General features: G+C 39.2%; 3 protein-coding genes across 12 annotated transcripts in view; 1 reads left to right on the top strand and 2 right to left on the bottom strand.

Annotated features, from left to right (window-relative positions):
- pip5k1ca (phosphatidylinositol-4-phosphate 5-kinase, type I, gamma a) overlaps window positions 1-17,535 on the bottom strand; it is a 41,888-nt gene extending 24,353 nt beyond the window's left edge. For 2 of the 6 annotated variants that reach the window (XM_072438486.1, XM_072438485.1), the window contains exons 1-6: window positions 17,137-17,534; window positions 3,863-3,891; window positions 3,661-3,747; window positions 3,399-3,529; window positions 3,103-3,220; window positions 1,581-1,733 (exon numbers count right to left, since the gene is read on the bottom strand). In XM_072438486.1, coding sequence (XP_072294587.1) covers window positions 1,581-1,733; window positions 3,103-3,220; window positions 3,399-3,529; window positions 3,661-3,747; window positions 3,863-3,891; window positions 17,137-17,269 — 651 coding nt within the window. In that variant the 5' untranslated portion in view covers window positions 17,270-17,534. Of the gene's footprint in view, window positions 1-1,580; window positions 1,734-3,102; window positions 3,221-3,398; window positions 3,530-3,660; window positions 3,748-3,862; window positions 3,892-17,136 lie in introns of all 6 variants that reach the window. The other 4 variants (XM_072438487.1, XM_072438488.1, XM_072438484.1 and 1 more) reach the window with 3 other exon arrangements.
- Window positions 17,536-17,946: 411 nt separating this feature from the next.
- On the bottom strand, window positions 17,947-20,946 carry gpx4a (glutathione peroxidase 4a). 3 transcript variants are annotated; one of them, XM_072438498.1, is made up of 7 exons: window positions 20,820-20,946; window positions 19,700-19,794; window positions 19,473-19,617; window positions 18,827-18,978; window positions 18,707-18,731; window positions 18,370-18,429; window positions 17,947-18,234 (listed from the first exon to the last, which is right to left on the bottom strand). In XM_072438498.1, the coding sequence occupies exons 1-7, from the start codon at window positions 20,883-20,885 to the stop codon at window positions 18,202-18,204; spliced, it is 576 nt and encodes a 191-aa protein (XP_072294599.1). In that variant the 5' UTR covers window positions 20,886-20,946; the 3' UTR covers window positions 17,947-18,201. The 3 variants fall into 3 exon arrangements, with proteins under 3 accessions (XP_072294599.1, XP_072294598.1, XP_072294600.1); XM_072438497.1 differs by having other exon boundaries at window positions 20,793-20,924; XM_072438499.1 differs by lacking the exon at window positions 20,820-20,946 and adding an exon at window positions 19,951-20,107.
- A 57-nt stretch (window positions 20,947-21,003) lies between these two features.
- Window positions 21,004-23,401, top strand: part of polr2eb (RNA polymerase II, I and III subunit E, b) — a 311,979-nt gene continuing 309,581 nt past the window's right edge. The window contains exons 1-8 of one of the 3 annotated variants that reach the window (XM_072438494.1): window positions 21,004-21,156; window positions 21,351-21,525; window positions 21,635-21,750; window positions 21,827-21,907; window positions 21,994-22,052; window positions 22,131-22,213; window positions 22,316-22,382; window positions 22,455-22,490. In XM_072438494.1, coding sequence (XP_072294595.1) covers window positions 21,100-21,156; window positions 21,351-21,525; window positions 21,635-21,750; window positions 21,827-21,907; window positions 21,994-22,052; window positions 22,131-22,213; window positions 22,316-22,377 — 633 coding nt within the window. In that variant the 5' untranslated portion in view covers window positions 21,004-21,099 and the 3' untranslated portion in view covers window positions 22,378-22,382; window positions 22,455-22,490. Of the gene's footprint in view, window positions 21,157-21,350; window positions 21,526-21,634; window positions 21,751-21,826; window positions 21,908-21,993; window positions 22,053-22,130; window positions 22,214-22,311; window positions 22,383-22,454; window positions 22,491-23,401 lie in introns of those variants that run through there. The other 2 variants (XM_072438495.1, XM_072438496.1) reach the window with 2 other exon arrangements.

Below are 23,401 nucleotides of genomic sequence, written 5' to 3'. Positions count from 1 at the left end.
GACAGAAAAGTGAAGTAGGGTGGACCACCAAAGGAACAGCCGACCAACTCTCATCTCGTTCTTAAAAGATTGCAATATCTAAAATGTCGTAGATAAAAACACTCTCATTTCTATGTACAAAGCTACTTTTACAATGCACTTCCTGCGGGATAAACATAATGTACTAATTTAAGAGAAAGGAGTCGGGTGCAGCTTAAATTAAAAGTGATCATCCCAAGCTCTGTGTTTGCGTAATAAAAACTGTACAATGTAACGTCTTATTCATTTCCTAAATCTGCTCCTGCCCTAAAGCCGCATGAGGCAGAATACTTCTCTCATCACAGCTGCAGCCTTGCTTCAATTACCAGAGAAAGGCCTCAAAGCACAGCCACAACAATGGAAAAACCTCAGACGTGAATGTGTCCTTAAATGATTAAATGAATTCTTGCGGTGCTCCTTGGACGTGTTTGTTGGCACTTGAATAAACATCGGTGCGAAAAGCGTGAACCGAGTTAATCTGAAGCAGAAATGTGGACATATATGGAGCGGGTGCATAAGCTTCAGACGGTGCAGAGATGGCATTAGAGCAAGACATCCGCCCAGTTATGAAACATGGCCTCAGGTGGAGACAGCACAGTTAAGATCCTTCACAAGAGCAATGGCACAGCACGAAGGTTTATCTGGTCTTACCATAAGCTATAGATACACAAGATTGACTTACATTTTCACTAAGCATATTTGATGATGGAAGCTTAATTATGAACAAAAGCTCAGAGGTTAAACGTTCAGCTCTAAGGAATTCAACAAAAGTACAAGAATGTGTTTGTGTCTTCTTACTTTACCAAATGCACACGTTAATTGAATATAGGGGGGAGATATTGACAAAAAAAGTATACCGATAATCAGTTATAGAGAAGAAAATGTTCTTAAAAGTGTAGGTTTATTTATCAGACAAATGCAAAATATCTGTAAAAAACAAACAAACAAACAAACAAACAAACAAACACAAAAGTGCAGAAATATTAAGTTTATAAAGTCATTTTTTTTATTTATATCTTTAATCAGCTCTTTTTGTAGCATTTTTTCCTGCTTTTTGTTTTTCTTTTACTTGGTATTAAAATTGTGCATATCTTCTAAACAACATTCACAATATTAGCTACATTTTGATATATATCGCCGACGGCTATAAAATAAAACTATACGTTGGCATAAGTTCACCGTCCACACAATCTCGCTCTCTGTGCTTAGGAGCAGCATAAACAGAGATAAACAGCAAAGACATGAAACTGCTCCTATATTAGAGGTTGTTCTTTTGCATACATTATTAGTGAGATTTCATGTCACGTACAAGAGACACAGATGGAGATGCATGTTAATGTTAGTCTGGACCTGCTTGGAGCTGTCCACCAATAAACAAGACTGACAGAGATTTATGAAACAGAAAAACACTTTTATCTCTATAGACAATTATTTGATTGTTCTGTTGCCAGCCATGTGTGTATGTTTCTAATGCAGCTTGAATATAGATTTCCTAATATTTCACGTCTGAGATGAGCTGTCACGGAGCAGCTTATTAACAAAGAGAATGCAGGTTTGCTTACCATATAATATCCGGGCAGCAGCTTCTGTAAGAACTCAGCCTCTTTGTGCATCACAGTTTTAATGATAAACTCGTCGTCTTTTGTAAGGTAGAAAACTGAACCGCTGGCTCCGGGATTGGACAGCTCGATCAGGGGCTCGTTACATAAAGAATACTGTGGGAGACAGTGAACAGTCAGAGGACAGTCTTTGTAGTGTTAACAATGCACCGACCGTCTAACATCAAAGCGCTTACACTGTTATTATAGCATTTAACCATTTTGTGCACATGTAATTAATTAATACAAATTTGTCAAAGTAAGTTGTTACTGTGAACTCAACTTTACCCCGACACCTAGACACTATATTGTGTGTCTTTGTCAACTTAAGGAAACCCAACCCAAGACATTTCATTTATTTATTTAATTGCATTATTGTTGATGAACGGTATAATGGCATGGGATGATGTCTGACACGGTTAACTAACTTGTTTGTTTGTCTTTTACTCTGAAGCAACTACATAGGTTAGTTTTGGTGTGTCATTCTGATAGAAGGTAAATTAATATTGCTAAATACTTTATAACATGTTTTATTAAACATAGAGTGTGATATATTTCTACAGAAATGTATCTAACAATAAATGATCATATTGAAACTAATTCTGAATCTGGTTAATCCTGCTAATGTACAATATTGATTAAAGACCATGAGCCGCTTTGTATAAATGGCAAAATAAAACACTTACAAAACACATACGATACTTTTCATTGGAATCTATAATGAGTAGTAAAGGTTTCTTATTCGACCCTCTAAAACAAAATCACCAACAGAAATGTTACCTACGATAAATACTGAGCCCCACAAAATATTGTTCCTTTTTCCATTTGATAAATTAATTTAGTAATTATCATGACAGGCCTGATTTAACCATTACACATTGTTGTTGTTGTTGTAGTAGTTTTAACTCTAATTGCCAGCCGTATGGTGAGGCCTGGGTTTACCTTCAGCTAATGGCTCTATTTTCAAACCCTGTGGGCTGTTTGACATTTACAACATACTGTTCTAATGGGGAGCAGAAAGTTAAATGTTAGATCTGACAAAGACTTTTATCATCAAAGCGTGGCCTCCAGAGGTACAAAAAACACAAACGTCACAATCAAAATTAAAATCTGATTCAATATTGCTACATTGAAATAGCTCAATTGCATCTGGGACCACTGATGACTGATTATTTAAATATCAAGGTCATATTCTCTTAGGTCCAATATTGTATCCATGAAAATTGATAATTATTTTACTATTCTCTGCATTCTGTTCAAATTCACACAACATTGACAGAAAAAACAACCTCAAATAATCTTATTTACTTTCATTTATTAATTTGTATTCTTATATTTGTAAAAAATATGTTCATATTTAAATATTAAGTACTCTGTAAAAACAATGCAAAAAATAAGAACAATCCTAAAATAATAATGAAATACATTGATCATTAGAGACCAACTTTCAACAGTGTTTTTTATTCATTCGCAGTATCATTCTCACCAGGTAGTCGTCCGGCCTGATGCCAAACAACTCTCTGAAGTAACGGAAGGCCACAGGAGCATACGTTTTGAAGCGGAAATCTGGGAAATGATGAGCCGGAGTCAGGTTGCTCCCTTCACTGCAAGAAAACATCAATTAGACTTATAAATTACAAATGGGAAAACAGTGGACTCTAACGACATGCACTGTAGATCTGAATGGTCCACAGTGAGGTTAATATGTCTCCTGCATTTGGGCAATGTTGTCTTTGTAGTTCAGTGAGTAAGTGATTGACTGAATGAGAGTAAAATTGAAACCTTGGAAAGAAAATGCTCTCCACGACGTAGAAGTCTTGCATTAACACGTCTCTCTCTGGTTTGGAGCTCAGGTTGCCCACTGTGTAACCGATGCCGAGCTGGATGGCACCTTTCAAGGCTGACGATGTGGTCTGGACGAGAAGGGAAAGGACACGCAAGGGAGTCATGAGTGAAAAGACCATGTTCGAGAGATAAAGCACCACATAAAACAGTCAATACCGGAAATTCAGGTAAGTTATTGGCATTGTATAAACTAAATCACCTTCTTGTAAGTCGTCTCTCCTGACGCATCGACTCCTCTGTGGCCGATCTTCTTGCCCTGACCTGGTTGTCCTGACGATGAGGGCATCTGATGGAAGATAAAACAGGCTTTGTTAAAATGTATTTGTGAAGTTTAACTCAAAAATCAAACACTGATAAGCTGAAAAGTGAACAAAACCAATATGAAAAATGGTAAGGCTTACCTCTGTGATGAAGGCTTTCTTGGCTGCATCTGTAAGAGGAAAAATAAAGAGGTGTTTGAGTTTGTCCTTTAGCTGTCCATCACTCATCTCCTTTAGCACTCAGCTCTGACACGAAGATGAATCCCACAGGACAGACACAGCAGTCCAACAAGACGCAATAACAAGTCAAACACAAGTGTGACTGAGGAGGTCCAGGAGAGCTACAAAGACATATATCATCAAAAACACTTTGAGGCTGCCGCCGCTAATGTTTTGTATCAGAACTACTGTTCAGACCAAACGGTGTACGGGCTGAACAATTGTGGAAAAAAATCTGATTATGATTTATCTGACAATTGTATTTGCAATCCAGTATGTAATGTAATTCTGTACAGGATTCGGTACAGAGTTCAGAGCGATTGAGAGAAGAAAGAAATATGAACTGTTATACTAATACAAGACATGCATGTATTTCAAAACATGTTTGTAGCGGTCTAACCTGCAACATTAGAAGTTCTGTTTTTGTTTTTAAAGTCATCAGAGGTCTGCTGTTTGCAGAGGAAATTATGTTTGCAGTCTTTGCACTTTCCTAACTGTTGCACTTGCATCCCTAGTATGGATGTGCTAAAATATTGAGATATTGAAACAGCTAATTTGTTCACACATTGTCAATATTGTGGACTACTGTATCAATCATACATACATTTCACAAAGCTAAACTGTGGTAGCACTACACTACAATTTTGTTGCTAATTGAGAGAAAATAAACATATTTATGTAATGCGGTCTGCATATTTGCTATTTTGATTATTAATAAGGAATGTGCCTGTAGTAATTAAAACAAAGAAATACTGTATGTTTGTACAATATCATGTGCAATATATTGATTATTGCAGGGCTGGCTAATTGGTCTGCTGTCATCCTGTGAAGAGCCTCAACACGGGCCACTGCCAACACCAGTGGGCGGGAAACATGATTATATTAGTTGATTTTTATCATTCACAACACAGAACCCTATATTTTTAAATAAATTAAGGTTTGTGTAATTAAGGATGTTCAAATGATTAATAAACATGATACTTGCTGTGTTCTGGTTTATTTTAGATGTAATTTCTCATCAACATTAGAAACCATTTGTATTTATTTCTCAAGATTGTTTTCTTTAAAAAAAGAAAGGAAAGAAAAATTCTGTATCTGCTTTGGCGCTGCTTACAAGATGCACACAGCCTCCTGTAGGAGAGCTAGAACGAGAGAGCTAACGCTTCCAACCTGATGAGCAAAGAGCCGCATTCTGTCAGGCCAAGAGCTCCGTGTGGCTCGTGAACCTCGGGTTCACCGCCCCTGGATTACTGCATGTGTTGCCAGTTTTTGTACAAAAAAATTGTCAAAATGTACCGGTATTTTATTTTTATGCTTATTCTATTATTATTCATTTTCTTATGTTGCACCATATCACCAAAGCACAGCAATAAAGCTTATTTTTTTGATTCTGATATTGTGATAATATTGCATCTAGAAAATGTATTGTAGCAAATCGTTATTTGCTAGGGACCCTGTGATGCCCATACCTAATCCTCACTGTATGATAATAGTCACCACAAGTGGTAGAAGATGAATGAGCAGCAAACAATTAGTCTAGTTATTAAACATTTAATCTTAATGTAACACTAGAACTAAAGGATTGCCAGGGTATTTTCAAAGAATTAGGAGCATTTGTATAAATTAGTAAGCATTCCCACAATGCTTAAAGCCAGTAATGTTGAGATGTTTTAGCCTGCACTGCAGCATCATCAGCCAGTTAACATTTTCCGCTACTCATAAAAAACTTAACCTTTCGAAATAACAAAGACAGCTATGATCTGAAAGAAACACTACACTAGTGTTCTCAGTTTTAAATGGAACTACTACAGTATTCAGAATAGCCCAATAGCTGGCATAATAACAGGAGGCAGTTTGTCGAGTAGAGCAATTTGTGGACTGTTTGCATCAGAATGTCTGAAATAGACACACGAAATTAGAGGTATAACACTAGGCATATTAATGGACGGAGGGAAGAGAGGGCAGCAGAGGAATGAGAGAGGGAGAAGAGGATGAGTGCACCACAAGAGTGCCACAAGAGTGCCACAAGAGCGACACAAGAGCGCCACAAGAGCGAAACCAAAGCGACACCAGAGCGCCACCAGCAGAGCGACACCAGAGCGTCACCAGAGCGTCACCAGAGCGCCACAAGAGCGCCACAAGAGCGCCACCAGAGCGCCACAAGAGCGCCACAAGAGCGCCACAAGAGCGCCACCAGAGCAACACAAGAGGGACACCAGAGGGACACCAGAGCGACACTAGAGCGACACCAGAGCGCCACAAGAGCGACACCAGAGCAGTTGACTTGTTGATAAAACACTGACAGACTTCTAGTTCACTAAAGGAGCAATATAGTATTCAAGCGTCTCTACAGTTTAGATAGTTTGAGTAAAGTCTGAGATAAATAGTGGCGACCACACTGTTGTTCTGTTTGGTTTCACTGTGACTAATGACATTGACATAGGTTACGTAAAACAGTATCAGCTTCAACATTTTATTTATTCATGTATACTGCCCCATTGTAAACTAAAAAAAGAAATACAAAATGCAGTATACAAAATTCAAACTTCATAAATTATGGTCTACGATTAATGAGGCACTGCAAAATGTTGACATTCCATTTGATTTTAAAACTATGTATCCAAGACATAAACATCAACAGATGGAAATCATAGGTGGATACCTGTAGAATGTACTTTTGGCTGCAGCAAAAAAAAGAAAGAAAAGAAAATGGATGATGGCAGAGATGAAGCCGACTGTCAAGGAGTGTACAGAAATAATTTTGGACATACTGTATTTTCCGGACTATAAGTCGTACCCTTTTTCATAGTTTTGGCCGGGGTGCGACTTATACTCCAGAGCGACTTATATGTGACATTATTCGCAAGAGGGCGCTCTATGCTCTAAGCGAAGCAGAAGAGGAATCGGCACTTCCTCTACCTCCGGAGTTGTTTAGATGTGACACTGAGGAAGAATTCAATGGATTTAGTGATTTGGGGTAATACTGATGCTTTGGTAAACTTGTTAGCATGTTCTTTATGCTATAGTTATCTGAATAACTGTTAATATGTTACGTTAACATACCAGACACTTACCACAGTTTGTTGTCTGTGCGTCATGTAGCTGAAGGTGTTAGCGTTAGCATACGTACACCTATTCACCATGTTCTTTAATCTGTTATTATTTTCAATTGCATTTCAAGATGAAATGTCTGTTCTTGATATTGGATTGTATCAAATACATTTCCCCCCAAAAATGTGACTTATACTCCAGTGCGACTTATATCTGTTTTTTTCTTCTCTATTATGCATTTTTTGGGCTGGTGCGACTTATACTACTCCAGTGCGACTTATAATCCGGAACGGTACGGTATACAAAAAAGACATTGACAAATTTACCAGACACTGGGACAGATATATAAGGGGAAATGTGCCTGACTGACTCTTCATTGTTTGGTTTACTTTTTGGGCTTCTCAATTTGTTCTTTTTGCTCTCTAATCTGTGTTTGCTCTGTTATATTATATGTGTGTATTATAATAATGCAAAAACAAAACAGAAAAGTCAGTCCAGAGCAGAGATCTTTGCCTACCAATGCCTGAGAATATATTCTGACAGAGGAGTTAGGTAGCTTTGTCTAAAAATGGCACCAAAAAGCAGGTTCATATTTAACATGCTCCAGTGTGTCCTTGGAAACCACTGCACAATGTGAAATTGCCATTGAGTAATGGTCAAACTAGGACTGTACTCAGAGGAGGTCCGGCACATTGCACTGGCTCATATGTGCGTTTACAGCCGACTACACTCCCTCCCTTTTTCCTTTTACCTTTTCGCCCTCTTTTTATTCCCTGTTTTCCTCTCTTTTCCTCTGTCCTCACAATCTCTCCCTCTTTCTCTCCCTCTCTTTTTCACCCTGCTTGCCGCTCGTGCATGTCCATGTGACTGAGCCGAGCAGTAACCCCCTCCTTATTCACCCCATATCTCTCCCTCTGTCGCACACATTTTCTCCAAGACGAGCCAAAACGATCCTGTAGCAAATCCAGCAAACAGAAATAGTACAGGAATGCAGATAATTAAAGCAGCAATATTGCACGGTGCAGAATTAAAACTGTGTGAATCCTCGTCCTCCTTTTTCCGCGTACGCCGTGACATTCTAACGGACAAACCTCTTCCCGTTTGCGTGTCTGAACCTGCTGCGTGCTGTAAAAGGTATGCACGTGAAAATGTTCAAAGGAGAAAACGAGCGTGAGAATGACTGCGGAGCGCCAGGTAAACAGTCCACTTCATCGTGCCCTCCTTATGTCAGCCTCACCAACACCATGACAACTGACACACAGTACAGAGCCAAATACAAAGAGATGGATGCCTGCACATTCCCAGAACTATATACGATTATAGAACATTATTAGGAAGACACACACATTATTAAATCAGAAAATCCCCAAAAAAAATTCATTTTCTAAATCAATAATAAGTTTTATTTCTAAATGTTCTCTATCTAGAAGTCTTTAGTCACTCTATTGGGTTTATAATGTATTTAAAAGGTCATATGTTCAATAGAAATAATCGCTTGACTGACTTGGCAAACCACAAAAATAACCGTTAAGTTAATAAGCTCTGTAAAATATTAGGGCTTTGCTTTTGTTGCGTGATATCAACTATGAGTCAGCCACTTAATCGTGACAACTAACTACATTGTACTGGTGCTTTAGCATGAGAGAAAACCACACGCTTGAGCAAAACTGATAACAAATGCAGGAAAAGGGAAGTTTAGTGGTTTAAGTGGCACTTTTATAAGTTTAGCGTGCATTGTGCAGTGTTGTAGTGTTCGACTAAATGTGTTAATAGTCGTAATCAAATGTCAAAAATAATAATAAATCCCATCGGACAGGAAACAAGCACAGACTCTGCTAAGGCTTCTTCACAGAGACAAGAATTACAAAAGATACAGAACTGTTCACGTTGAGCAAACGTCATAAGGAGGTTGTGGTGAACTAGAAAACTATCACACAATTATTACATCTCGTAGCTCGTGGACGCAGTTTGAACAGAAGTTAATATTTGGCCACTAAAGCTTAGGGATGTGGGACCAACTCTGCTTTGTACGTAACTACTGAGCCCCTTGACATAGTCCGCTTTCCGTTGTCTAGGAACCATAAATCCTTTTAAGAGAATGCAGTCACAATAAAAAAAACAAAGACTGACTCAAAATAGACTTCTGTTTGTGAACATTTACAAGTTCCCTCTCTAAGGACACGGTGACACCCGCTGTGGTAATGTAAAGAGGCAGTGAGAGCATCGCACTAGAGTCCTAGCGCTGCCCGGGGAGTGGAACAACAAATAAATATCTCCTTATGAGTGTTGCCTCGACAGGCTGCAATATGTTTTAATGACACGCACACCCATACGCACACACACACACACATGCACGCACACACTCATACGCACACGCACACACGCACACACACACACCCATACGCACAGGCAGGATGGTGCGGAGAGGAAATACTGGGGCCAAAATAGAATGGTGTGAAAACTATTTCTCAACATTAAGGATGTGACAATAGCATTTCTAGACCAGACTGGACAGGAATGTAAATACGATCGCAATGTCTTAGGGTTCATGTCTCCGGGTGCCAGGTCCAGTGAAGAGGGAAAACTTCTTCTGCGTTAGAACTCCAGCCTCTTCTTTCAACTCTTGACCTACTCCAATTCATTCCACAACGCATATCTCGCAGAACGATATTTATAGTGATATTTTGGAGAAGAGAGAATAGAATTGAAGATTGCAGATATGCTACTTTTCCTTAAAAACAGTTATTTCTTCCTGTTGTCAGAGCTGGATCATGATCCATGTAGTTCCCGATGTTTTTTTAGCTACTGTTGCAACATATAATGAAAAAAAAAAAAAAAAAAAAATGGAGATGAAAAACTTACATTTTATTATATTATTTTCTGTTGCAAATCAAAAACGTACTTAGGAGAGTTTTGACCAGATACTACCGTCCCAAATAAGCATATCGAGATAGGGAAATTTACACAAAATCACACTGAAATGGAGAACTTCACCTTAATAATTCAGAGCAGGCTAATTAGCTTACAGACATAAAATAAATAAACAGAAAGCTATTAGCAATGTTAATAAACTTCAATGCAAAAATACATTGAATCTAATTTAATGTATGTGTTTTTCCATCATTTAAACTTGCCAACACACAAATGAATGTTGGTGTGTGGCGTGATGTCTGTCAGTGGAAAGCTCGGAAGTGAAACACCAAATGAGATCGATAGCGGGATTCCCTGAGGACACACCAAGTGAGGCCCCGAAAATATCGTTTGTGATCTTGGCAGAGGCTAAATAATGGCTTCTATATCCAGCAGGTGTTAATTTGGTTATTGTTATAATTTCACCTGACATGACATACACAAAGCTAAAATCCATAAAGAGAAGATTTGTTCTTTTCTTCTGTATCTACCTCTGTATCTACCTGCGTTGCATCAATGGAATTTCCCCATGTGGGACAATAAAGGATTATCTTAACTTGGCAGACTTCTAGAATTAAAACAGCATATCCTTTATGTGCAACTTTAGTTTAGTCATTTAGCCAGTTTCTACTAAACCAAACAAGGCCCAACTCATGTCCATGTTGTGTTGTCTGACAGACTGTTGCCGAAACATCCTCACTATACTAAGTTTATAGTACTGTACCACATGGTATAAGTTGAATTCAGGTGCAAAGTTATCAAATCACTAGTTATGAGGGATATTCAGAACATTAGTGTACTATTCAGCCACTAAACTGTACCCTGTGCTGTTGGTTTATCTAAACAGTAAGGTCTATTCCAGTATATCAAGTCTCCTTGAGTCTATGCCCAGCTGGCAGAGCTTTTGGACACGGACACTTACAATTAAGGTGTCATCAACTTCCTAATGCTAAGCTTTTCAAAGAGGCTTTTGGCATTCCTTACATTTACAGGACTGACTAATGTCCTTAACCTTTTGTGCCGAGTCTGCTGACGGCAAACAAAGTGTTGCCAGTGTAGACTGCAAAGTCTGGTCTAAATATGATGAAAATTTAAGGAAATATAGTGGACTTTAGGCTAAATATAACCATCTATCTCACCTTTATTCATTTCACATAATTTCTTAAATGAGGTTGAGTGCATAATGTAAGACCAGTGCACTCTGAATATGAGAAAGAAAGCTCTAAGAGCAAACACTGAGAAGGACACTTTTCAGTGGGACAAGTCATCCATTATAATCGATAGGACAGGAAAACAACTTAAAACACTGCCTCTAGCTGGTTATAAAAATATCCTTTTTAGAAGTGTGTCTTCATGCATGTAAATGTCTGGACATATTTAGAACAGCTGTGATCTAAACAACATCAGTTCATGGGAAACAGCACTAAAATTAAACTAGGTCAATGTAGTATGAGCCTAACTGTAGAAGTGGACAGAAACGTTACTTCACAAAATGGCTAACACAATACAAATTAATACAAATTCATTCATTTTATCACTCTGATTGGGTCCGATTTCAACTGCCACTATGGGCCATGGGTCACACCATGACAGTGGCTCATTACTATGTCTGCACCATTCACTCGTTCTCTTATTCCTTATTACTCTGGTCCCCGTTGAAGAAGATTGTTCTAACAGATTTCAGTGGTGGATCAATGCTTAATATGGGGAGAGCATTGACACCATTACAAGACAAAAACAATGCAGCGTCTTTTTGGGTCAGTTGGCCCGACGGTAATCAGTCACGGTCACTGTTACTTTACTCTCCATAATCTCATCCTGTCGTCCTGTGATGACAGATTGTCCTGGATAAGAAGCAGCAGGAGACACACTGTCATTTTGGTGTTTAATGTATGTATGTATGTATGTATGTATGTATGTATGTATGTATGTATGTATGTATGTATGTATGTATATGTGTGTGTGTGTGTGTGTGTGTGTGTGTGTGTGTGTCTGTGTGTGTGTGTGTGTGTGTGTGTGTGTGTGTGTATGTGTGTGTGCGTGCGTGTGTGTGTGCGTGTGCGCCTGTGCGTGTGTGTGTTTGTGCGTGTGTGTTCAAAACTGTGAAGCACTTGGGTCAACCATGGTTACCAATAAATGATAGTTCGGGTGTTGGAGACTTCATTGAGGACTTATATATTTAAATGTTCAGACTCGTGCGCAATTGCAATGGAACAGCCAGACTGAGAACAGCATTAAATGCATTTTAATCAAAATCACAGGTCATAAATGCAATATAATATTATCTAAGTCACCTAAATATTCTGTCTTCATGCAGCTGTATTATAAAACCTGTAACAAATATGTTCTGATATTAGTTCGTTCAGTCTTCTCTCAAATGTTAAGGCTACTGAACGTTTAATATGCACTGTGACTGATTCTTTGCTATTCTTGCACCTTAAGTACAAGACGCTGGCTCATGATGTCTGTAGGAATCAAATGCTGCATCAGATGTTTGTTCCTGGTGGTCCCAGAGGGAGGTCTTTCTGCTCCTACAGACACACTGGTCCGCTCTGGGCAGTGCTAAAAACAGCCAAGGCCTTTCCAGGTTAAATCTACATAACATAAACTGACACTCTTATGCAATATATGCTTTCCATTACTGAACTGCTGCATAAGAGATAAGCTTCTTTTTTTGACGCATGCAAACGTAAAGCCATTTTGGATGAAAATATCAAACTGTCTAAAAAACAGCACAAATCTGATGTCAGTCAAATTATGTAAAGTGCTTTGTATGAAAATGGATGAAACGCAACTAAACAACTTTCACACCCAAACACGTTTGTAAACCTGTAAACTTTATTTGAGATGACATGTAAAGGGTGAAGAATGGGGAGGGGCATTCATCACTAGGGCTGGACAGACAGGAAACTGACCAAGCGTCCCAACCCAAAGTCAGTAAATGGACAGAGTTGTTCCACATAACTCGGTGAATCTAACTTTTCACACAAAGTACTGCCTGAGAAAGCACCAGATTGATCCAGACTGAATCAAGACCAGGTCTAAACTCAAAATAAAATGGTTGTGAAAAAATTGACAAATACAGAAATTATTTTGTATCTAAAAATGATCTTTAAATCAACTTTGAACTACACCACATAGAAGGGAAAAGCGCCACGTACATCTACACTATAGAAGCACTGTTGTGTAGAGAACTCCTTTGCATACGCTCGGTTACTCACTCACTGAATCTGAACTCACCTCTCCATCTCCCGTCTCTCGGTGTGGAGCTGCTTCGCCTGTGGCTTTCAAATAAAATCTCCTCACAGACACCACGGGCCTAACGATTAATGGACAGGAAGACGTAGGCGCTTTTGTGAAATACAACGTAAGAGCCAGAGCAGCTGCTGATATAACTGTGTTTGGTGAGTGTTTGAGTGTTTGGTGAGAATCGAGCTTCAACTCGGGGTGGAAACAATCTGTTATATTAATCTGAAAATTATAAAAAAGTGGTGTTTATGATCATTCAATTATTACTTTTTCCTTTTGGATGTTCCCCAAATGTCTGAGTTGATGCCTCGTCAGGCCGTGCTCACTCTGCACGCTTATGGGGTAATGATGGCATCCGCAGTGTCCTGTGTGAAATGTTTAATTGAAAACAGCAGGTTATTTTGTTCTAAGAGGGGAGCCGGGGACACTACGGCAGTTCTGAGCGAGCGAGAGAGTTTTAGGACTTTTACAGCTGCAAAGTCATTCCCTTAATCTCAAGGGTTTGTGACCAAACTAGAACGCTGTCTGTTGTCTGCAGTTCATAATAAAGTATCACAAATATAAATGATGCGTAAGATAGGACTGTTACTGCATATTACTAATATAGTGGTATGAATGTATAGTTGTCCAGGTAATAGTGCATAAATAAACAGATTTGTGGCATATAAAAGTTAGATTATCAACTAATAATAGCAGTAATTGAAACATTAATAGTTTCAATTCTTGTCATTTCTATTAATACAACCTACAAATACATTGATTTCTCCCGGTCGACAGAGAAAGGCGGGTTGTAAAGCCTCTGTGTCACACTCAACACTACGACATCATGCGCTCCTGGCTCTGTTCAACTCCTATATGAGATCTGTGGAGTAAGAAGACACCGAGAGGAGAGGGAGGCACAAAGCAACATGAAAGACTAGACGCGGGAGGTAGACGTGGTGAGGTACACTGGAGGTAAACGGCCTTTGTGCTACAGTCAGCAAACGTGACACGGCAGCAGCAGCAGTGCCTAAACTGAGAGCGAGATGACTGGTGAAACATCAGTGGGGGGAGACACGGACATCACCTGGAGACGAAAGAGGGGAAGGTGTACAGACGAGGGCCAAATAACAGGGGACAAGGCCGTGACAGGACCACTAGAGCAACTAGACGGCATGAAAATAATATTGCAATACTGGTAAAAGCAAAATGTATGATGTCATAATGTCAAAATCTGAAAAGAATTAAAGTAAAGGAATGTTTATAGTTAATGTTATGTGACCAAACTAAAAAACTTCTCTGAGCTAATTATAATGGTTAATGTTATAATGGTAATAATCATTAACTTACTCTCACTTTGTTTGATTGATTCATGCATGTTTGAGTAATTCTGCAATGTCCATACATTTGAGGCTTGAGCGCTATACACAAATTTTTCACCCTTTCATATTTTCACCATCTCTGCTCATATTCCTGTACCATTATTTAAAAGATTTAGACCCTGGCCATACACTTAGGGCAGAGCCATTTTTCAACAATAAAACACATAAATGAAAAACTGCTGCTTACTCTCAGGTCTGCAGTTTTGAACAGGAAGTCAATAGATCTGAAGACACGTTTCGACCGGCCCCTCAGACCAGTGAAACTAGGAGCGCTTTGGAAAACTTCTGTCAATGGGGAATACATTTTCATGCTCAGGTCTTGGCTCGCAGTCGTCTGCTTATGTGAAAAACTGACTTCACCCAAACGATTGAGTATCGTTTAGTAATTTAGTAATTACAACTTTGTAGCTTTGAGACGAGGCTAGAGTAAACAGGAAATGACTTCCAGTTTTTTGTCAGCTTTTTCTGCATTTATTTATTTCATTTTGCATCTCTTTATGAAATGCTATAGTTAGATGCTCTATGCACTGCTGGAAATATGATATTTTTGTGCTTGTGCTAATGTGCACTAGCTTGGTTTTGCTAGGCATGTCGGCTTAATATACCGGTAAGTTAAGTTAAAAAGCATTCTGGGAGCTGAAGAGAGCCAAGACGCTTTGGAAGCTATGGTTTATGAGTCATGAGTCTTTAAGTTCAAAAGTACAGCAAAATCGCAGCATTACATAATTATCACTCATCTCCTGTATCACAGCCAGCTGTGACTCCAACACAGACTCAGATTCACACATTTACAGTGGAGAGAGTGTAACGTACGATCGAGCCCCGACGTCAGCACCACCACACGCTGTGAGATTCTACAAGCAACCAATGGCTCATCTTAACAGCAGATGCACACGTTTTTTTTGAATCAAAGGAGTTCTCTCAATTTGCAAAGCACAGAAACTATAAAATAATTTGTTACCACAATAGTTGACATAGAGCCAAAGCCTTTAAACGTAACTGCTGCAAGAGCCAGTTTCCTCTTATAACTATGACAAATAAATATAAATGTGTGTACTCACGAATAGTTATAAACGAGTAAACAAGTGAAATCCTTCCTTCCTGAATGTGCTGCTAATTACATACATGCTCGTGAATGGTGTAATGTTCACTTAGGATGAAGAAACAGAATTATAAGACAGTAATTGGTTCAGCAAAGTACTTGCACCACATTCATAAACAGTGTATGTGTGTGTTGTGGCCAGATTTCTCTAATAGGACTTCTAATGGCCTTATTAAAACTGTTATTGGTTTCTTCCTTAAAGCGCTCACAGCAGAGCCTATAAGAGCAGGACTGCACACACGATGAGCGTAATTGAAACGTGTCTGCTCTCCTCTGCAATTTCTAAATGCAACTTAGCCCAAAGCTACGATGATTTAACAAGATGGCAGCACTGGAGTACTGAAGTCAGATGTGTAATAGCCAACCCTGCTTCAATATGGGCTCCCTCTGTCTTTCAGAGTGCAGTTTTTCCATCGCATGTGGTGGTGAGCAGGCACGCACTTGTGAAATTACCTCGGGTGCACTAGACACGCGCCAGCAAGCAGCGAGCCAGAGAAAATACAAAGAAATGACATGTGCAGCCAACAGCACTCGTTTACCACAGCATGTTCCTGATGAGCTTCAGCACAAATCCAACATAGTGTGATCTGACCTTTGATTCACAGGCCTGTTTAATGTGAAAGTCCAGAGCTGGTCATAGTCATCCCCCAAACACATTATTATACAGTATCAACCACCAGGACATTGAATGAACTCACACACATGGAACTTTTACAAAACGTAGACAAAAGAGAACACTCGGGAAAGTTAAAGCTCATCGATAATAACTGCAATAACACCAAATGATCATCAGTTTTGGTCAAGTACAACGTACAGAGAGACTGCAATGGCAATACAGTAGGTGCCAACATACAGTATGAAAGCCAGTGAACCCAAAAAGTCTTATATTTTCTATGTACATCTCACGTCTTTAAGCAATTCAAGTGGCTTTGTGAAAAAAGGTGAGTGTGACTAAGGACTGTGTGCAGGACAATCAAAAGAGGGACAAGTGATCATCGCAATACTGCTTCATATATTGACTGTACACTGAAAACAGTTTAAGATTCAAACAGCAAAGACCCTCTTTTCTAGCACATAAAAACAACAACTACAATTGCATAATAATAAGTTGTGGCACTGAGCATGATGGTCACTTGGCTACTTCAAATATCTGCTGCAGGTTTCCAATCCAGTATTACAATAAATAGCCATAAAACGGTCCTATTTCGTCCAGTATCTTTGAGGTGACCCCTAACACACGTGACATTTGTCCAGGTGACCCTAAGCACACCTGACCCCCCCTTTTCACTGGACCGCACAGACCACAGCTCCCGCACACACACGCACAGAGGACAACACCACAAATGTCTCTGCAGAGGTTAGGTTTACGTGCTCCTCGTCCATTAAACCGAGGTTAGCTGTGGTAAGCTAGCTTTTAGCGGAGATGAGTCGGGACTTTCTGCTCACGGCATCACCAAGTGCAACGGATCCGCGCGCGGGGCGATAAAAGAGCATTTGTCGAGTGGAAAAAACAAGACAATTACCCATGTCTCCCGCGTCCACGCCATAGCCGACTCCCAGCACCGCGTCGCCATCCTCGGATGCTGCGGCCCCGGAGAGCGGACTCCCTTCCCCGGCCTCCGACAGCCCGACCGCTCCCTCGGCTGCTGCCTCCATTCGGGCTCCCGCAGGAAAAAACACACACACACAAGCCCCGCGAAGGAAGGAAGGAAGGGAAGGAGAGAGCCCGCAGGAGCGATGGATCAGCCCGGTGACAAGGACGAGTGTGTGTCCCCTGTAGCAGCGGTCAGACGGGTGAATGTGCAGGAGTTATCCGCGAGAGTCCCTTCATGTGTGCGGTGGTCCCCGAGTCTCCACCGCTCGTGTCGGCTCCACTGCGCTGACTGCTGCTACTGTACAACCGCACATCTACCACCCACAACCACCGCCACTACTACTACTGCTGCTGCTGACCTCTGGCGGACACACACAGGAACTGCAGCATAGATCTACAGTATGTTTTTCACTCTTCAAATGCATAGACCAATACACAAATGGCTGTAAATGCATATACATGAGTGAAAATGTCGTTTGTATAAGTAAAAACGTGAAAAAATAAATAGAACAGACATTCAATTTGTTGTCACACATCTACCACCCACAACCACCAATACTAGTGCTGCTGCTGACCTCTGGCGGACACACACAGGAACTGCAGCATAGAGCTACATCAGTATGTTTTTCACTCCTCAAATGCATAGACCAATACAAAAATGGCTGTGATTAAATGCATATACATGAGTAAAAATGTCAAATGTATAAGTGAAAATGTGAAAAAATAAATAGAGCACACATTTCTTTTGTTGTTAGTGCTTTTTATTTTGAACATGAGTGAGTATTCCCTAGTCTGACAGAGACCCAGATTCACACAACGTTGTGCTCTTCCCAGGGGGTTTGTACGCTATTTTCATCAGATCTGTTCAGTCCAGAAACTGGTTTTTTGAACATCCCTTCATTAATCTGGGTTGGGCACATGTTATATTTACTGGTTCTCAAAGACACAGAAATACAAGAAACATAATGAAAGGGAAAATTGTGAGTGAGTGAGATTAGAGGTACTTGGGAAGATCCATTTCCACCACCTGAAAAGGAACAACAAATTATTTAGCGTTATTACTGCAGTGTAAGATTTAATCTATGCTATTAGTAGTTGATGTTTATGTTATAATATATAATATAATATGTTTAGAATTATGGTTCAGTTGAAAAGTACATACACTTGGGTCATCAAGGGGTCCATATCTCTTTACCACCTGCCCTTCTCTATTGATCAAGAACTGGAATGACAAAAACGTACAATGTGTGACATTTTATCAGCCTTTTATTCTTTTCCATGTATATAAGTATTGGTAATCATTTATTATAAATAATAATATTGTAGCATTATTCATCTCTATATAGAATCTTAATTTTAGGTATTGCATAAATTGCAGTTGCAACACCAAACATTGTGGGACAAGTGGTTTTGTGTTTATGTTCAAATAACAACTAGTAACATTCAGTTAACACAAACATTTCAATTCTTCAATAATTGTAGAACAAAAAAACAATTACCTTTGTAAAGTTCCACTTTATGCCACTGTAAAATTAAAAAAGATATTAGGATAATTTATTTATTCATAAATAATTTATGGCAGAAGTAGAACTAATGTCAATAATTTACAGTCAACTTACTTTCCCATGAACCCTTTTCCATTGGGTTGGCTCTTGAGCCACTTCCACAGAGGGTGAGCACTGTCCCCATTTACATCGATTTTACTGAACATGTCGAACGTTGCGTTGTATGACTGGGCAAACTGCTTAATTTGGGCCTCAGTGCCAGGCTCCTGAACAGAGTGAACAAATCACAGGGATAACAGCGTCACTACATAAAATACAAGCCAATCAATGCATGTTGTTGTATGTCTGGTTTAGGGCACCTGCATTATTGAAGAAAAACATCTAATATGTAATTGCTACAGTATGTGGTATTCCTTACACCAGTGGTTTTCAACCTTTTTATAGTCGTGTACTCCTGTGAGGATCAGTTAATCCGAAGCACTTTAAAAAACACAAATCTATTTATTTGTACATTATACATTAAGCATGTGCTTTTCATTAAACATTTAGACAAGCCTGAGAGGTCCAAATGGTTCAAATTCTCATAAAAAAAACATCTCTCTTTGCGTACCCCAGTCTGAGTACCCATGGGGGTACTCGTACCACAGTTTGGGATCTACCTTACATAATCGGCCCAAAATTTTAAGTCAACACCTCAACAAATAGACTTTTTGTGATGAATGATTTCCTAAAAAAATCAATAGCATGGGGGATTGTGTACCTGGTTCCCAAACTGGTTGGAAGGGAAGGCGAGGACGTGCAAACCCCTCTCAGCGTAGCGGACGTACAAATCCGCAAACTGAGAGTAGTTCACTGGGGTTTTTCCTCATTTAGAGGCAACGTTCGTGATTACAACAACATCACCTCTGACAAAACAAACACACAAATCTGATTAGAAGACAGAAGGTACAAGGCATTTAGTATTCGATTCATGAAACCAAAGTTTACCTGTATTTTTCCAGAGACACCAAGTTGCCATCAATATCTGTGGCTGAGAAGTTGTAAATTGATGTAGCCCTCTGCCAGTCCTCTATTGGTGCAGACTAAAAAGAAAACCAGACATACAGACATACAAAATATCAATATTGCTTTCCAACAAAACAGTTTAACTATTGTTTACATTATATAAATGCATTTAACAAAACCTGTTTTCAACACCCCGAGAAATCAAGTTGCTTCTTTCAATTCAAATCTCTTACCATCGTCTGCACAAAAATAGAGAAAAGGACAGCGGACCCTAGGAGACGCATACTGGCCTTCAATAAGGTACCCAAAGGCAGCAAACAATCCCAGCTCCCCTACTACTCTGATCTAGGACTAGACTGGGGCTTTTATTGAAGTGGTTCAGAGGCGGTCCTACACATACTTAGTCCACAGTCCACCACAAGACCACTTACTGTTGAGTCAATAGGATCAGTGCAAACGTCTGTGTCCAGGGCAAAGGACAACTTAAGAAATCTATAATCCCGTCATATAATGAGATTACTATTACAGAGGCAAGAAACAATGTGATCAGAGTAAATCTGATTTCTTTGGCTGAGAAAGTATTCACCATTCAAACATATTATTATATTGTTTACTGATGATAACAGATCACACAACACGCTGTGTCTACACAATAATCTTAAATATGTCAGACTTTGTAGATGGTGACTACTATTTTAAAAACAGCCATAACAAATTATTAGTTTATAATTTATAATTATTCAAACTGACAATTATCGCTAAAAGGATTGGTTCATCACATGCATTCGGTTACTTAAGCCCTTATCATGTGCCATGCTTTCGAGTGATAAGCAGATCAGCAAATATGGACATGGGGGTCATAGCAGGGAAACTACAAGGGCACAAACCAGAAGAATCACTTCCGTCATTAATGCACTGAATCTCATGCACAGGATCTTGAGCCAGCTTGTTATCATCAGTATTTTTCCTCACTAAACACTATCAACTATAAACGCTTTCAAAAGAAGCGGCACAAATAAACATGCTATAACGGCATGCGACAAAATAAATACCAGATTATTCTTTGGTACATTACCGTTGTGGATAAAACAAGGTACAATACCATTGCCAGTAGCGCTCCACAGGCTGTCACCACCCCAAATGTCAATATAATACAAAATGCCCTCATTTTCTATTGAAGAAGGCCACTCTAGGCCTAATCAATAAAACGCATTGTCCACTTCTCCGCCCCGCGCAGTTTGTTGTGAAACACAAAACCCACCCACACTGTGTCGTCATCAATGCGCGACTGCTGACAACTGCGTGCGTCTCATGCTGCGTCTCTATTCGAGCAAATGCTCAAAATATATAATTTAATCTTTAAATAAAACATTTGTGGGAATATGGATGACGACGAGGAGACCTACAGATTGTGGAAGATTCGCAAAACTATCATGCAGGTTAGTTTTCAAGCTCATTTTTGATTTGTGTCGCTTCGCTTTGTTAAATTAGCTTAGCATTTTGCTCAACAACGAATTACGTAAAATGTGTTTTATTCTGATGTATATGTTCAGTTTTTAATAGAGCATCTAACATTAGGTCATTGTCTAGGCCTACGTTTAGTGACATGCATCTCTTCCTGGTTTGCGTGTAGCTGTGCCATGACAGAGGATACCTGGTGACACAGGACGAGTTAGACCAAACCTTGGATGAATTCAAGAGTCAGTTTGGAGACAAACCCAGCGAGGGTCGCCCCAGGCGGACAGATCTCACCGTGCTGGTGGCTCACAACGACGACCCCACGGACCAAATGTTTGTTTTCTTCCCTGGTGGGTCAACTCAACTACACACTGTTGTTGGAATATGAAATACTCGGATGTCTTTTTAATAGTTAAATAATCAGGGTACATGTAATGTGCTTTTCCAATTTACTTTCAGAGGAGCCTAAAGTTGGAATCAAAACTATAAAGATGTACTGCCAGAGGATGCAGGAAGAAAACATTACACGCGCCATTATAGTGGTTCAGATGGGTATGACACCATCTGCGAAACAGGTAAGGGATTAAATTATAATCTGCAAATATTGTCCGTTGTAAATAAATACTTAAAGACATACATACATTTTTTCAGTCTTTGGTGGACATGGCCCCTAAGTATATACTTGAACAATTTTTACAACAAGAACTGCTTATTAACATTACAGAGCACGAGGTGAGCAACAATATGTGTACAAATAAGGGCATTTATGCTGAATTTGGAATTCTCTGTATAGTTGTAATATATCTGATTTGTTTCAGCTTGTCCCAGAACACATTGTAATGACAAAAGAAGAAGTGACTGAACTCCTGGCAAGATAGTATCCTTTTTTAAGGAAGATTTTCTTAATGACATATTTCACATTTGTGTTGTTTTTCCTTGATACATTTTTCTTCAGTAAATTAAAGGAAAGTCAATTACCTAGGATCCAGGCTGGGGACCCTGTTGCGCGTTACTTTGGTCTAAAAAGAGGACAGGCAAGTAATTTTTATGTAAAATTAGTGTGTATTAAGGTATTAGTAAATTGAATACTGCACTTTCTGCCTTCTCCCAAGTTTATTGCTCTTTTTGAACTTCAGGTAGTAAAGATTATCCGACCCAGTGAAACTGCTGGAAGGTACATCACATACAGACTGGTTCAGTGAAGGAGGTATGTCACCACAATATATAAAGAAATAATCACTTGTCCTTTTGGTAATCTAACATCATGTTCTCAATGTAGGTGGATCATAAGAAGTCAAAGTGATGCATCTGAAACATTTTCTGTTTTGTTAAACCCATTTTCATTTTTTTCTAAATAAATCAAAAAATGACAATGTGTTTACTCCCAGTATTTATGCGTCTAAATAAGCAAAAACTAATTACTGTACACTAGGGATGTCACAATATACATTTTAGAGTCAAGATTTTCATGAGAAATCTCGATTTTATAATTATTCAAGAAGAATACCTTTGTGTTGTATATTTTTATGTTGTAAAATTTGTTTATTAAAAATAGCATCTACCCTTTAACACATGAATTTAAAAAAGGCACAAATGGATTAATATAAATGTATGCTTATTGGCCCCTCATTAGTGAGATGAGCTCCATGGTTCTCTCTCCCGCTGCGTAAACTCATCAAGCAGCGGCATAAAAATGACTAGTGCTCACGGATATTGAAAAAACTGTTAATCTTGACATCCCTCCTGTACACTCCAAATAACGTTATGAGCTTACCTTTTTTCTTCTGGGAGCCATGGTAGTCACACCAAGACAAGATAGCCTGTATTTGTCCACAATGGGTAAGTTTCAGAATGATACATGACGTGTTTGCGTTATTTGAATAAAGATTCTTATTTTAATGAAGTGGGTTGAATACAATCTAGGCAAATTCTGTACAGAACTTGTCTTGACTATCCACCCCTTTCATTCACTTTAGCATTATTTTTAACAAAGTTAAAACAGTAGGGCTGTCAAGATTAAAAACTTTTTTCTGGGTGGGTTTTCTCCAACCCGAAAACATGCACAATGGGCAATCTTCCAGGTAGGTGGTCTTGACCCAGCTATGCTCTGGAGATGGGTCCCAATGCTGTATTGTTGCTCCAGTGAGAATGAATTTTCCTCGCGAGGAATTTATAAAAATACCATAACCTTCCAATAAGTATACACCTATATGCTCCATTTGACAA

This window comes from Eucyclogobius newberryi, unplaced genomic scaffold, assembly GCF_026437365.1.
Source record: "Eucyclogobius newberryi isolate DKJ021-1_F unplaced genomic scaffold, fEucNew1.0.hap1 SCAF_9, whole genome shotgun sequence".
NCBI lineage: Eukaryota > Metazoa > Chordata > Actinopteri > Gobiiformes > Gobiidae > Eucyclogobius > Eucyclogobius newberryi.
The sequence above is the reverse complement of the archived record's forward strand: the minus strand, read 5'-3'. Positions and strand labels throughout refer to the sequence as shown.